The 14,779-nt window shown below is 39.9% G+C and overlaps 1 protein-coding gene across 8 annotated transcripts in view; it reads right to left on the bottom strand.

The window, feature by feature from the left end:
* The window catches only part of Sema5a (semaphorin 5A), a 469,252-nt gene that overhangs the window by 225,571 nt on the left and 228,902 nt on the right, over nucleotides 1–14,779 (bottom strand). For all 8 annotated transcript variants that reach the window (XM_052743005.1, XM_052743006.1, XM_052742999.1 and 5 more), the window contains one exon: nucleotides 3,765–3,810. In XM_052743005.1, coding sequence (XP_052598965.1) covers nucleotides 3,765–3,810 — 46 coding nt within the window. The remainder of the gene's footprint in view (nucleotides 1–3,764; nucleotides 3,811–14,779) is intronic.

The following is a 14,779-nucleotide window of genomic DNA, read 5'->3' on the forward strand; positions in this document are numbered from 1 at the left end:
TGAATAATTATGATTTTTATCCCAACTTCCCCATTAATGTTATCAAAGAATTCACTTTGTAGGTGTTTGCAGCAAGTGCACACATACGACTTAAGTTACTCATGAGGAACTTACAAATGTGATGCCCTTTATTCCTTCATTAGTTACTTTTCACTTTGCTGTGGTTAAATACCGAACAAGATGAAATTTAAGTGAGAAAGGCTTCATTCTGCCTCACAGTTCCAAGAACTACATTCTGTCATGGATCATGGCAGGGAAGCCTTAGCAGCAGGACCAGGAGGTCTGGTTGCGCTGCATCCACAGGCAAAAAGCAGAAAGTGAAGAGAAAGTCGAGCTGGCTTATGAAGCCCCGCTTCATCCCTACCCTCCAGCCCAGCGCTGTGACTTTCTTCTTCCATCAGGGCTCCACCTCTAAAGATCCCACAATGTTCCCAAACAGTACCATCAGCTAAGGACAAGTGTCCAGACACACAAGCCTGTGGAAGACACTTTACATTCAAACCATAGCAGCCCCACACATTTTGTTATGGCTTTCCAAAAAAAATAAGGGCATTCTCTTCCATAACACTTACCATCATAATTACGCAAATCAGGGGATTAATATTTGTATATTTATAGGACATTAAGATTCTATCTTATCTACTGACCTTCGAATTTTTGAGTTGTCTCAAAAGTGCCACTTGTAGCATGAAAAAGAGCGTGTTTTAAGCATCAGTTTGGAGTAAGTATTATATCTTGATAGACATATTTACGTGTTCTCTTTTTGGAAGAAGCAACTCTTTATTCAGATACACATGCATCACATGACTGTAATGCTTGAAAGTTTGAAGCCAGATTTTTGTCAGATGTTTATCTGGGTTTGAGTGATGTTTCTGTATGATGAGATTTATAATTTTTTGGTAAGTTGTCATGGAAACCCTGCTGCTTCCTCAGTACAAAAAAATCATAGATACTTGGCCTATTACTACTGAAGTCATGATACACTGATTAGTTATAGGTTCATAGGAAGGTTCTTCACTGTCAAGGTGCAAGTTTTCCATGTGCAATTAGTAACCATTATCTTTATAAGTGCCATGATAATACCAATATTCCGGTTCTCTTCAAATCCAATTAATAAATTTACCACCCAAGGATCATGTTTATGTCATAGGGTTTTCAGTGGGATGGTTGCCAAATCCTAATTTTCTATTAGATTTTTCCTTCAATATTTTAGTTGGCTTTTTTGCCTCATTTTTATTATTTTAATGCTAACATATGCTCACAAATTCTTATCTGATTCAATGTTCAATAATCTGCTACTTCTACCATCTCCTGGCAGTCAATTTTTCCATTTCTTCAGGGAGCCCACTCCCAGATGGCTTCTGTGTCCTGCCAGATCATCACCCATCTCTGAACACCTCCTCCCTTTCTAAAACAAGCTCCTTCATTCTAATCTGACATCACTCTTTCTCTATCCTAGAATCATCATCTCTCCAAGAAACACTGGCTTCCCACAGTGGGAACTTCTGTTTGTAAACTGTGCTCACTTTCCTGGAATTTAATGCTTCTAGAACCTCAAAATCCAAGAGCTAGGAAAGGAGGAAACAAATAAACACCACACTTGTTTCTTTCATGCTTCTTTGCACACATTTGCACACCTACTATGTGCCTGTGTTAGGGTGGGTGTAATATTCATGTGTGTGCAGATGCACAATTCTGTGAGAGTCTATTCTTTCATGAATGTGTATGCATATGGAAGACAGGGGACCACTGCAAGCAAAATTCGCCTTTTATTTTTAATTGGAAGCAGGGTCTCTACTGGTCTGGAATTCATCAAGTATGCTAGACTTTCTAGGCAGTAAGCCAAGGCCCAGGGATCCATCCACCTGATCCACTTCCCTGCCATTGAGATTATAAGTGCTGCATACCACCACCCTGCCTATCACATTGGTGCTGCTTAAGAACCAGTTGCGTAAGTCATCTCCCCAACTCACAGCCCATGTTTCACAGATGAGAAGCTAGATACTGTATTATACCATGAGAGTAGAAATGAACATATTATATATTGAATGGTCTATATTTCATATTATTTATAATAATTTTTAAAATTATGTTAAAATTTTTGTTTTAAACTGTTGCTTGGTTTTCAGTAAAAATTAAATTATATATTTATGAATATAACATGATTTTATTATATGTATATATATTGCAGAATAGCTTCAAGCTACATAATCTGTGTACTACCTAAAACATTTACTATTATTCTGTGGATAGAACATTTAAAATCTGTATTTAGCAATTTTAAAGTACACAGTACAGTTATTAAAAGTGAAATTATCAAGCTGTATGAGAGGTCTCTTAGAGTTATTACCGCTGTCTAACTGGAATTGTGCATACTTTGGGCAAGGCCTTTCCAATCTTTTCTGCATCTTTCAAGCCTTCAGTAGCCATTCTTTTCTCTGCTACTTTGAATTAGTCATTTGATTTACACATAAGTGACATCCTTCAGTCTCTGTATTTCTGGGACTGTTTTGTTTAATTTAAGAGAGTACCTGTAGCTTGCTGATCTTTTTGATTGCCTATTAATAAACTCACATTTTAACAGTCAGTTCAGCTAAAGTTGTACACTCAGCTTCAATGAGCAGGCAATTTGGTGTCCAACACAATAAAACTATTACCAAGATTTATCCATCTACATCACTTAAAAAGCAGAAGCTATATACAACTGTGGAACAACGACTGTGCTTCACCTCCTTTGAGTGGTTTTGGTTATCCTTATTGAATAGGGATAGCATATGGTTAAGGTGATTGGTGGCTATTTTGTCAATGAAGAAATTGATAATGACTAATAAGCCTAGTGCTGGATGACAAGTCCAGGGATAAGGATAGCAATATTAGCTGATTATGGAGTTTCTTATTTTAAGACATTGGAAAATGAAAGGTGGATCTGATATTAAACTCGAGTACTAGTGTTTTGGAATGTTCACAAGCACAAGCATTCTAGACGAAAAGGATCAACCTCTGCCCAGTAACTCCTTAGAGCCTGGGACAGTAGGGTATTTCTAAAATTGTTTCAAGCCCATTTTCCAAACTATGCACAACCCGGGGATTCCAACACAGTCTGCAGGAAGCCTGGGAACACTGGTAGGGGAGTTTTGTGTATCTCCCCTCTTTTCCCTTCAAGAAGACCCTGCCTGGCACAATTTCCTAAGAGACTAGAGGGAGAAAAGAAGCTCCAGTGATCAGATCTGCACTAAAATAAACAGTCAAGCACAAGGATGTCAAGCTCATTCTCCAAGTGGCAACAGAAACAAGTTTCATTTTTAGAGGTTAATTTTTTTCTCTTCACTTTATGTGGCCTTTACCCAGTGCATTCATAGTTATCATAATAATGTTATCATCATAGTTATCATCATAATGATAAACAGAGGAGAAAAGGGTGTTTCATCAGATCATGATAGCTAGATGCATCAAGCTAAACAATCAATACCTGCTCTAACTAGAGATGCTTCCAGGACTCAAGGGATGTCCCTCGCGCTGTTATCATCTGATGAAAAGAAAGTCAGAATGACATCCAGGGAGTGAAGAGACCACATGCAGGAGGAAATGGCTAATTGGAAATTAAAGAAGGTGGTGTTTCACATCAGGTAAGGCAGCTAAGAGTCCTGGGGCCTGACCACTGGGGAAATGAACCTTGTTCACCCTGATCAACAACTTTACATGCATCTGTCTTCAGTTCCTTGAGGTGGAAAAATGAAAACTTATGGAAAACACATTGCACCTACCTGGATGAGAGACAGATCCTCAAGCCGTAATCTGAAGAGATAGTTTCTGCAAAACACAAACAAAGAGCATGTTACCTTTAATAGATCCCAAAAGTCAAAGTCCATAAACATCAAGAGAATGACAAGTAAAAACAGGTAGTGATGTGGGGGACAAAACACCACCCTGTTACTAATATGGGACACAGCTCTCTGAAACAGAGAATAGGGTCATCTGACTTCTCAAGAGATGTGCATTTGAGACTGGTGAGAGAGCTGTGTACTGTGCAGTGTGTATGCCAGGGACAGATGCATGCTCCCATTGCCTGCTAGGGTTGGTGTGAATTAGGAAGAGGACATGGGCACTTGACTCTGAAAATAAGTTTAACTTAAGGAAGATGAAACACAACTCTTCTTCCAGGGTCTATTCTTTCCTCTCACTGGGTTTTATTCTTAGACTCTGACTCTAGTCTGTGTCCCAGCATCTGTCTTGCTGGTTGGGTTCAGCTTGGAGGCACAAATTTACCAGTTTTCACAAGGAAACTGATACTGTCAATAGTTCAATCAGCTTTGCAGCTCATATGTAATACAGAAATCAGACACAAGAAAACTACCAATTTCAATAGGGAACGTGCAAAGGACACAGCAGAGCACAGACTGCCAGGAGCCATCCCCCAGTGGTGGATGGGTCCTACAGAGGATGTAAGGAGTCGGCGGGAGAAGGAAGTGAGCCAGGCCATGGTGGTTGGGAGAATCTTGCAGCCTGACTGACTAGCAGCCAGAGTGTTTCTTTATTTATACAGAATTTAGTTAGCAGGGATACATTCATGATGTTCCGAAACATAGATCATATCATTTTTGTTTTTGGACATGTGTTTCACTTCCTTTTGCTCATCTTTTAGTCATCATTAATAAACTATGACAGAACAGAGTTATCATTGCCAATCATTTTCCCTCAAGTTCTGACATCATTAATAAACAGAGTTATCATTCTTATTCATAAACCCCATAAACCAGTTTTTGAGAATCTAGAGGCATATGACAGCCTGTGCTCAGGCTGGTTGTTTTGGTTGCTTCAAGGACACTAGACCAAAACAAAACCTTCAACCACCCTGGCCATTTTGCCATGTCTCAAGTAATGTATTACTAATTCTCAGTGGTCAGACTGCCCAGGAAAAACTCTCAGGCTAAAGCTACAGTAATTACAATCAATGTTCACATTTATATCCTTATAGAATTTGTCTATATGTCTAATCTTGGCATTCTGTTGTTCCTTGGTCATATGACATTATAGTGTCTCTACATTAGCTAACTTCTAAGAGAGGGAGGTCCTAACATCTCATACTTTTATCATCTTTCCATACTTTACTTATCAATATGTCTCTATGTAGGGCAGCGTTGTATGCCATGTAATTGTCTGAGTGAACAATGGGAAGAGGCTTGTAATCTGAGCTGTGGCCAACTCCTTTAGCCCACCAGATCTTGTTGACCTTTTTGAATTTACTTTGTTTTGAATATCTTGTTCCAGTGTAAGTATAGGGACAAATGTTTCAAGAATATCTCATAGCCTCATAAAGAGATCTCTGGCTTCTTCTTTATGTGTCACAACCTCCAAGGCATAAGGAAGACCTTCAAGTAGATAAGAATATCTCCCTCAAAGTTGGGGGGGGATAGTATGCTCAGAACTTCCCTGGATAAGCTTAGAAGCAGCATTCCTGGAAGAAGGCATAAATGATTCATAAGGAATTTTTCATCAATCCAATGTCCTCAAATTGTACAAATATTAAAAGTGCCCAAGTATGTAACAGGTGGAGATGAAAACCAAAGGTGACATGGCAGCCATCATTTGGTTCAGCTCTGCTGGATCTTTGTCAAGCAGCTGTACTGGTTGTATGACTTCTGCCATTCCATTCAGATATGGCTGTGCCAACAGACGAAGGAAAATATAAATTTGAGGTACAGTAGACTCTGGAATGTAGCTTTTGGGCTTCTATCAAAAGAGGTGATTCTGTCTCAGGATGAAATCATTAGAGCCTCCACAGCATCAGGAAGAGGAGGCACTGTGGCAGTAGAAACACCTTGAGAAGAGGAGATAGTCAATCCAAGTATACTCCAGTAATTCAGGAGAGAACTGAACAAAAAGGAAAAGTGCGCCTTAACATGCAAAAGGCCAGGGGGCTTCAGAGAAATCAAAGAACAACGATGTGTAATAATGGCTTATTTTAAGGTTACTTCTATGGCATGAAGAGAAAAACAACCTCAACAGCAATAAGAAACAAATGTAGGTAACATTCACTGATGGGGAGGGAAGGGTGCCATGTAGATACAAGCTATCAGAAATAGATACGCTGGGTAGTGGTGGCGCACACCTTTAATCCCAGCACTCAGGAGGCAGAGGCAGGTGGATCTCTGTGAGTTCGAGGCCAGCCTGGTCTACAGAGCGAGTTCCAGGACAGATTTCAAAGCTACACAGAGAAACCCTGTCTCAAAAAAACAAAAGTAAATAAATAAATAAATAAATGAAAAGAAAGACAGAAATAGACACACTGCTCTGCTCCAGGAATGGAGACAAGTGCCAGCCAAAGCAGGTCAAGGGTATAGCTTTGAGAAGACCATCCCAGCAACTGCAGATAGAGACAGGTGGGGAGCAGGAACTGGGGCTACTGTCATGAGTGCTACACATCAGTCACTGAGTGCTAACATGTTTTTCAAATGGTTTCTGAAAACTGTTCTTCAAATCACAACAGTAGCCTGTTTGCTATATTCTTTTGTCTCTTCAACTTTTCTCTTGATATGCTATGGAAGAAAGTTCTAGAAAACTTGGCTAGCTTATGCCCCCATATGCAACATGAAACTCGGAACGTTTTTTGAAGAAAGGGAACACCTTAGGTGGGTACCTTGAAGAGAACAGATTTCCAAAAGTAATGTCTTATGAAGAGGACAAGGGGGACATCCTGCACATGTGGGGGAAAAAAAAAGGACTATGGAAACACGCATATTTACAGGCATGTGCTCCCATGTGTGACACTGACAGGGGGCAGTCCTAGAAAGGAAGTTGGGAATCTACACACAGTTGGGAATTTTAGACAAGAGACCTAGAAAAGGCAGCAGAGGCAAGGCCCAGGCAAACCACCCCATAGTGTAGCATGAATCTTAAAGAGTCATTAATAAAATCAAACCTGAGGCCAGTTATTGTGGTGAATGCTGGAAGATCAAAGAAGCAGAACAAGCCACAGCTTCCTCACCTTGCCAGTTCCTCAGCTGATCCTGCTTCCTCAGAAAGAAGCCTCTGAGTCCTCATATCCGAATGAATCTCAGCTGAACTGCTACTAGAAGCCTAAAAGCTTAACCAGCCAAATGCTTCTAGTTTCTGGTCTTCACGCCTTATATATCTTTCTGTTTTTGCCATCACTCCCTGGGATTAAAGGCTCACTTCTTGGGATTAAAGGCGTGTGTCACCATGCCTGGCTGTTTCCAATGTGGCCTTGAACTCACAGAGATCCAGAGGGATTTCTACTTCTGGAATGCTAGGATTAACGGTGTGAGTGCCACCATTTTCTAGCCTTTGTGTCTAGTGGCTGTTCTGTCTCTGACCCCAGATAAGTTTATTAGAGTGCACAATACTTTGGGGAACACGATACCACCACACCATAGCCTCTCTAAGCATCAGCTCCCTATAGCACAGGATCTCCCACTCGGTGCTCTGCCTACAGAAGGCTTCCCTTCTATTATTGCAGTCACCTGTAGGTTAAGAATACCTGTGCAAAAGCTAGGGCTGTGCAATCAAACAAACTTGCCAAAAAAAACCCTGAGTGACTGTGCGCCAGTCTCCTTGCCTCTAAAATGAAGTCAATAACCATCTTCAAACCTACACTTGGGGAAGTTTTAAGTCCAGACATAAAACACAAAACCATGACTGACTATGAGCACGCAAATGGCAGTCCAAATGTCTAATGTGTTTATGTGACTAAGACTTCTCAATGCATTATAGTTCTCAGCATATGTTCCACTGTGCAGGGAAATGGAGGAGGATCAAATACAGAGGATGGACAAAGCTAACAGTCTTCCCTGCCTGGCTCTCTACTGAGTTGTTGGTAGGAATGGGAGTGGTGCCATTGAGTATTCAGAGAAGTTGGCAATACTGTTTCTGAGTATTGGTTCTGAGACCAGTCAAGCTGTTCTTTTCCGATTTAAGAAATATTTTCACATGTGTATCTCTAAGTATTAGTAATATTTTGAAGATCATTATCTGGCCCCACACTCAAGTATGTATGTGTGTACATAGACATCTTCATGTTCATAGTACAGTACTGATCTTGGGTACTTTCTAGAACAAGGCCCCACACCCAAATAAAAACAAGCATATCCTTGGGCCACTGAAAAATGCAAATGGTGGAACCCATCAGATGCTCTGTGAAGCTTTGGGCATGGCGGCTGGGAAGAAGAGTCCAAAGCCCTTTCTCTATTTGAAGTGCAGATGAGAGGACGTACCAAGATTACTCACTATAGTCTCTGGTTCCAGTTTTTAGTGTTTAGCTTTAGAGAAGACAACAAACTAAAAATGACCATTCACATCACTCCAAACAAATTCAAATTTCTAAGCATTGTGTTGTCGGCTTCTCATCTGTTGCTAGCCTTTAAACTTAGCCCAGCTCCCTAAAGACACTGCCAGTCAATTTCAGTATCTACTTTTTGTCAAAGCACCTTAGGACTATGACTTCCTTCCCACCATCTCCTAGATAATAAATTTATTTGCCAGAGGCACTCAGCAAGTGATAAGAAGGGGCAAAGGAGATGATGTCTCCTAGGAACAACCCCACAGTCCTTGTGAGTCCCATCATCATTACTACCTCTACTCTGCTGCCCTGAAAAAGCACAAAGGAAGACATGACTTGTCCTTAGGTAGTACTTCCTGGGTTATAAGATGGGAACTGATGATTTTTAACTCATTTTCAGTTGTTTTTAATCTAAAGTGGAACCAGCGACTACAAATCTTTTGGAGGCAAGCCACTGAGGAATAAACACCTTCAATTTGCAGAGAAGAAAGTTCTACAAATGGAGAGACACAGTACAAATGGTTCAAGGCGGTAGAGATTCAGAGAAAGACCCTATTTTTATTTATATCTGTGTCTTATGGCCCCAACAACCGACCATCCGAGTCCCTCTTCCTCATTTCACCTATACCAAACTGAGACAGAAATAACAGACCTTAGGATGCAGTCAGTTCTCATCTCCAACAGACACATTTACACACACTATAAGATGATCAGGCCCCAGTGCTGCTCATACAATGCATTTGCTTCCAGGCCATCGACCTTCTCCTCAGTGACTATGATCTGGCAGTGGTATATGTCTTCCCATTGAAAGAACAGTTTGGTCTGACTGTGACTGGATTACATGGAGCCCTCTTCCACCTTCATTATTTTCTTAAATTCTTCTCTAAACTACCTGCCCACATTTCATTTCAGCAAGAACCAGGCTCTGCCCTTCTGAAACAAGAGAGTCAAAATATACAATCTGTCAATGTACTTAAATAATTGACAATCCTAGCTTTTACTTTTTTTTTGTTTTTTGAGATTAAAATAAAGTTGCACTATTCCTTCTTTCCTTCCTCCAGACCTTCCCATGTACATCCCCCTTGGTTTCTTTCAAGTTGGTGGTCTCTTTTTCTTTAATTGTTGTTACTGTTGTTTCTCTCTCTGTCTCTGTCTCTCTGTCTCTCTGTCTCTCTCTCTGTCTCTGTGTGTGTGTGTGTGTGTGTCTGTGTGTGTGTGTGTGTTTATTCATAAATCATATTCCTTTTTATTCCGAGGAACCATGTGTACAGGCACAGGATGGTTCAGTGAAAAGGTGTCTATTACAGGGCACAAGCATGAGGCCCTGAGTCCAGATCCCCAGCAGTGCTGTGAGGAGCTAGGTGTGGTGCTCTGTCTCTGTAGGGGAGGGGGAGGAGTTTGGAGACAGGGGTGCTGTGGGATGGTCTGTATGTCAAATGTGTTGCTGATTGGTCAATGAATAAATCACTGATTGGCAGTGGCCAGGCAGGAAGTATAGGCGGGACTAACAGAGAGGAGAATTGAAAGAACAGGAAGCTCGGTGAGGGAGACACTGCCAGCCGCCATGATGACAAGCCACATGTGAAGTACCGGTAAGCCACAAGCCACGTGGCAAGGTATAGATTAATAGAAATGGATTAATTTAAGCTGTAAGAACAGTTAGCAAGAAGCCTGCCACGGCCATACAGTTTGTAAGCAATATAAGTCTCTGTGTTTACTTGGTCGGGTTTGAGTGGCTGAGGGACTGGCGGGTGTCAGAGATTTGTCCTGACTGTGGGCCAGGCAGGAAAACTCTAACAACACAGGGGAGTCCTACAACTCACTTGCCAGTGGAGCCAATTGGTGAGCTTCTGGCCTTACATACTCTGTCTCTGTCTCTGTCTCTGTCTCTGTCTCTGTCTGTCTGTCTGTCTGTCTGTCTCTCTCTCTCTCTCTCTCTCTCTCTCACACACACACACACACACACACACACACACACACACACACACACACACACACTTGTTACAGAAAAACTAATTAAATGAAATGAATAATTAAACAACATTTGAAGTGACGGAGTTAATGAGCCACATCTCTGTAATTTGGACCGGCAGTTCACTCTGGGTCCATGTGCTGAAGCTGTGCTCACACACTGCAGCACTGTTGTGAACAGAGGGACTGTTAGGGGATGTGGTCTTGTAGTAAAAACTTAGGCCACTGTTAGCGTGCCCTTGAAGGAGCTACTGGGACCCTGGCCAGTTCTGTCTGTCTGTCTCTTTGTTTCCCAACCTACATAAGGTACACAAGTCTCATCTATTACAATCTCCACCAACATAGAAGGTGCAAATGGGCACAGCTAAAAGTTCTGATGTTGTGAGCCAAAGCAGAATTGTTCTTAAACTATATTAATGTTGTAAAGTAGCTTGTTGATGGAAAGGTAACCAACAGCCATTTAACAAAATAAAATAAAAATTAAATTAAAAATAAATATGTCAAATGAATTTCAGTAACTTCTGACAACTAGTTTAAATGTTTATATTTCACTCAACTAACATTTCAAAATAATCTTATCAGATATGATTGAAAACTCATCATATAAAACACGGAAAGATGGCTCCATTTGCATAAGTTCAGTTAATAAGTACTTATGACAATATTTATAAACCAGTCTGTTTTTCTTTTCTTTTTGAAATGATAATATAATTAAATCACTACCCCTTTTTCTTTCCTCCCTTCAAATTCTCCCGTATATCCACCCATCTTTTCTGTCTTTCAAATCTATGGCCTCTTTTTCACTAATTCACTAATGTTGTTGTTGTTGTTGGTGGTGGTGGTGTATATGTGTGTGTATGTGTATGTGAATCCCTAAATATAACCATAACCTGTTCAACTGTATAATGCTACTTGTATGTATGTTTCCAGGGATGACCATTTGATATTAAATAACCAATTATAAACTATATTCTTAATAAAAAAAAACTGATGTGGGAAATTTGAAACTGAAGTCACGGGAACTATGTATAGCCTTGCTTATTACCAGTATCTACTTAAATGTTCATATTTATGTTAGTTGATTGAATATCTGTAGGGCTGTTTTCTTGTTTGTTTTGATTTTATTTTTATTTGTTGGTTTGTTTTTTTTGAATGGCACAGCATAGTAGATTCTTTTAAATGTATGTTTAATAAATAATAAATAACAGGAAATCCAAGTAATTACTCAAATATTCTGATGGTTCTTTTTATACTACAAATATGTAACATTGCAGATTTTAGTCCTCTTCAACAACAATGCCCAACTATTTGAAAGATATTCTTTATAAGATAAATCTCAAGTGAAGTGCTTTAATCCCCTCCCCTGGACCAAACGATCTGAGCAAACTCTTTGGGCCCTGCTAACCTCCAACCTCTTTCTCAACTGCTTTCCTCCCAGCATAGACTTAAGACTACTTTGGCTACACAAAAATTCCAGTCCAGCTAAGCAACAAGAAGGACCTTAAATCTCCCACGACAACTTGATCTATTACAGTTTAGGTCAGTGACCTATGAAGTTAAAGGTTACAAAAAGAAAGAAAATCTTCTAAAAGGAATAAAAAATTGATACTCCCAGACGCTGGGCCACTCACACCACAAAGTAAGATCTATGTTCCCTACAAATGGCTGTTCTCCAGGGCACTGCAGAGGAGGCACACACTTTATCTTGCAATTGTGTGAGCACAGAGGTGGGAAAACAATATATGTGAGGTCCAGGAGAAAGGCCACCAACCTTTCCAACATGAAAGAGTGATGTTGTAGGCTCCCAGCCAAGCAGAGATGCTAACCAAATGTTGCTCTTAGCATCTGTTTCTCTAATGGGCCAATTTGTGAGAAGTTCAAAGCTTTAAGTATTCCCATTCATCTTCATAACACCTCTAGATGTAAACGAGTAGTAATGAGGACTACGGTCATTCTTCAAGGGAGAAAGGCATTGGTATAAAAGATTAAGATGTGAAACTGTTCTGTGTATGGTGACACGGTTTAAAGGAACTATTTTATTTACATATTTTCTTCTCATTTTAGAAATAAGAAGCCACAGTTTGCTAAGTGGTAAACTTGGTTTTGTTTTATGGCTATACTAGACAAAAATATGGATTTGTATCTCCTTAGTATTTCTGGAGTAAAATTAGACATTTGTTCCCAAGGTCTTGGGATAAAATTAGATATTGCACATTCAAATGCAATAAACCAGATCAGTTTATGAGTAATGTTATCAGAGGAGTCCACAGATGCAGATGACTAATTCAAATCACAAAGCCATTGCCTTTGACAGATGCCAAATGACAAAGTTAAAGCCTGTTTGTCTTTTCCACCACTAGATGTCCAAACAGGTTTTCTGTCTCTACTGGAGTTTATGTCTTATTAACTCTAGAACTGAAGAACTCATCATTGGGTCACATCTCATCCCCCAGCGGAACATTAGCAACAAATCACAAAACACAACAATCCATTCTCTGAGGGCACAGTGCAGTCCCTAACAGATGAAGTTGAATGGTGTCATCATGTAAAGTACTATGATTCAGAGGCCGTTAAAGAAAAGGTTGAGCCATCAGGAGCATATTAACTGAACGACTCATTTCATCTAGAGACATCGTAAAATGTAACTGTGACCTCCATTAATTATGAAAGACACAGGTGTTTTAAGATGACATTCTTCTAGAATAACTCAATTGGCCTCTGATGAATATGATTGTAAAGGCAAAGAAAAAAGTCTGAATTCTTATTTAACGTGTTAAGGCAGAAGTTCTCTTATAACTGAGAAGACAGTGAATGGGGGAAGAAGATACGGGCATCACACTGAGAAAAATAGAGACTGAAGTGCAGATGTATACATAGAACACATGCTAATGATAGACACAAGAAGCTTGCTGTTTAACAAAAGTTTAGACTGAGGTTGGTCATGGAACAATTTGAAGACAAAATACATTTCATATAAATAATCACAGTATGATTAAGTGTGAGAAGCTACTGTGAACTGAAACTTTGCCTAGCCTGGACCCAGGTCAAGACTATTATCTCTGCATTGGCAACAGCACATTTCCATCAGAAAGTCTGCCAGTAGCCCAGCAGCACACTGCTTGACACTGTGGTATTTGACAAGATGCCCAGATTTTCAGCGGTATTAATAGACGTGAAATTTTAAAAATGTGAAGCAGTTGAAGCTGGAGAATGATAGTAGGTAAACAGTATGAAATACAAAACGTTCCATAAAAAGTTAAACAGGAGTCCTTAACAGAGCAACCTTATTAACAAACGTAAGGGATATGAAGCAATTTAATGACACAGCTCCTCAACCTGTTTAAAGTGGACATTTCTAAAGCTTCATGTTTACTGATGGTACATTCATTCTAAACCCCTGTATGTTTTGCTTTTATGGTCTTAATCATTCTAGTACACATTTCTCCTTTTTCTTTTTCATGGGTGTTTAACAAGCTAAACTTGAATTACAAATATATTTTAAGTAATGTTTTTCATTCTTTGGTAGTTCCATGCAGTCATACAAGGTATATTGATCATATCCATCCACCACTTCCTCCCTGCACTTCCCTTTGGTGACCCTCACCCTATATTTCTCCCAATTCAATGCCCTTTGTTTCTTGGTTATTGTTACTAATAACTCCCTGAATGCAGTTAATGCTGCCTGTGTGTGCATGGCGGTGTGGCCATCCCCGGGAGCATGAGCCACCTACAGTGACCAGCCATCAACACATCAGCTCCTTTGACAGGAGTGGGGACTCAGGGACATATGGTTTATGCACAATTACAGTGTATTTCAATGGATATTTACACTGTAGGTTATTAATTGATAATGATCCTTTCTATACATCTTAGAAAATTCTAAGTATTGGGGGTGATGAAATGACTGATCACTAAAAGCTCATACTGTTCTTTCAGGGACCAATTGCCCACGTCAGGTGATTTACAACTGCCTCCAATGCCAGCTCTGCGGGAGCTGACAGCTCCTTGTGGCCTCTGTGGGCACTGTACTTGTGAGCAAACCTATTTTCCCTCTAACCTCTAATCTCTCTCTCTCTCTCTCTCTCTCTCTCTCTCTCTCTCTATATATATATATATATATATATATATACACACACACACATATATACATATATATAAAACACTTATTAAAATGTTTTTAAAAGAAAATATGAAATATATTACTGTGATTAGGAAATTTTAAGTACGTCTGACTTTTCTGTTTGCTATGTCGAGCACTCATGTATCCTATTGGCTCCTTTTCATTTCTTTTGTTTTTTTGTTTTTTTTTGGTTTTTCGAGACAAGGTTTCTCTGTGTAGCTTTGTGCGTTTCCTGTTTCTTGCTCTGTAGAACAGGCTGGCCTTGAACTCAAAGATCCGCCTGCCTCTGCCTCCCGAGTGCTGGGATTAAAGGTGTGCGCCACCACCGCCCCGCCGACTCCTTTTATTTTCTATCTACAAAAGAGTATTTCAATTGAACCCTGAAAAGCAGC

Source organism: Peromyscus californicus, unplaced genomic scaffold, assembly GCF_007827085.1.
Source record: "Peromyscus californicus insignis strain IS unplaced genomic scaffold, ASM782708v3 Scaffold_18__1_contigs__length_77618521, whole genome shotgun sequence".
Classification (NCBI taxonomy): Eukaryota; Metazoa; Chordata; class Mammalia; order Rodentia; family Cricetidae; genus Peromyscus; species Peromyscus californicus.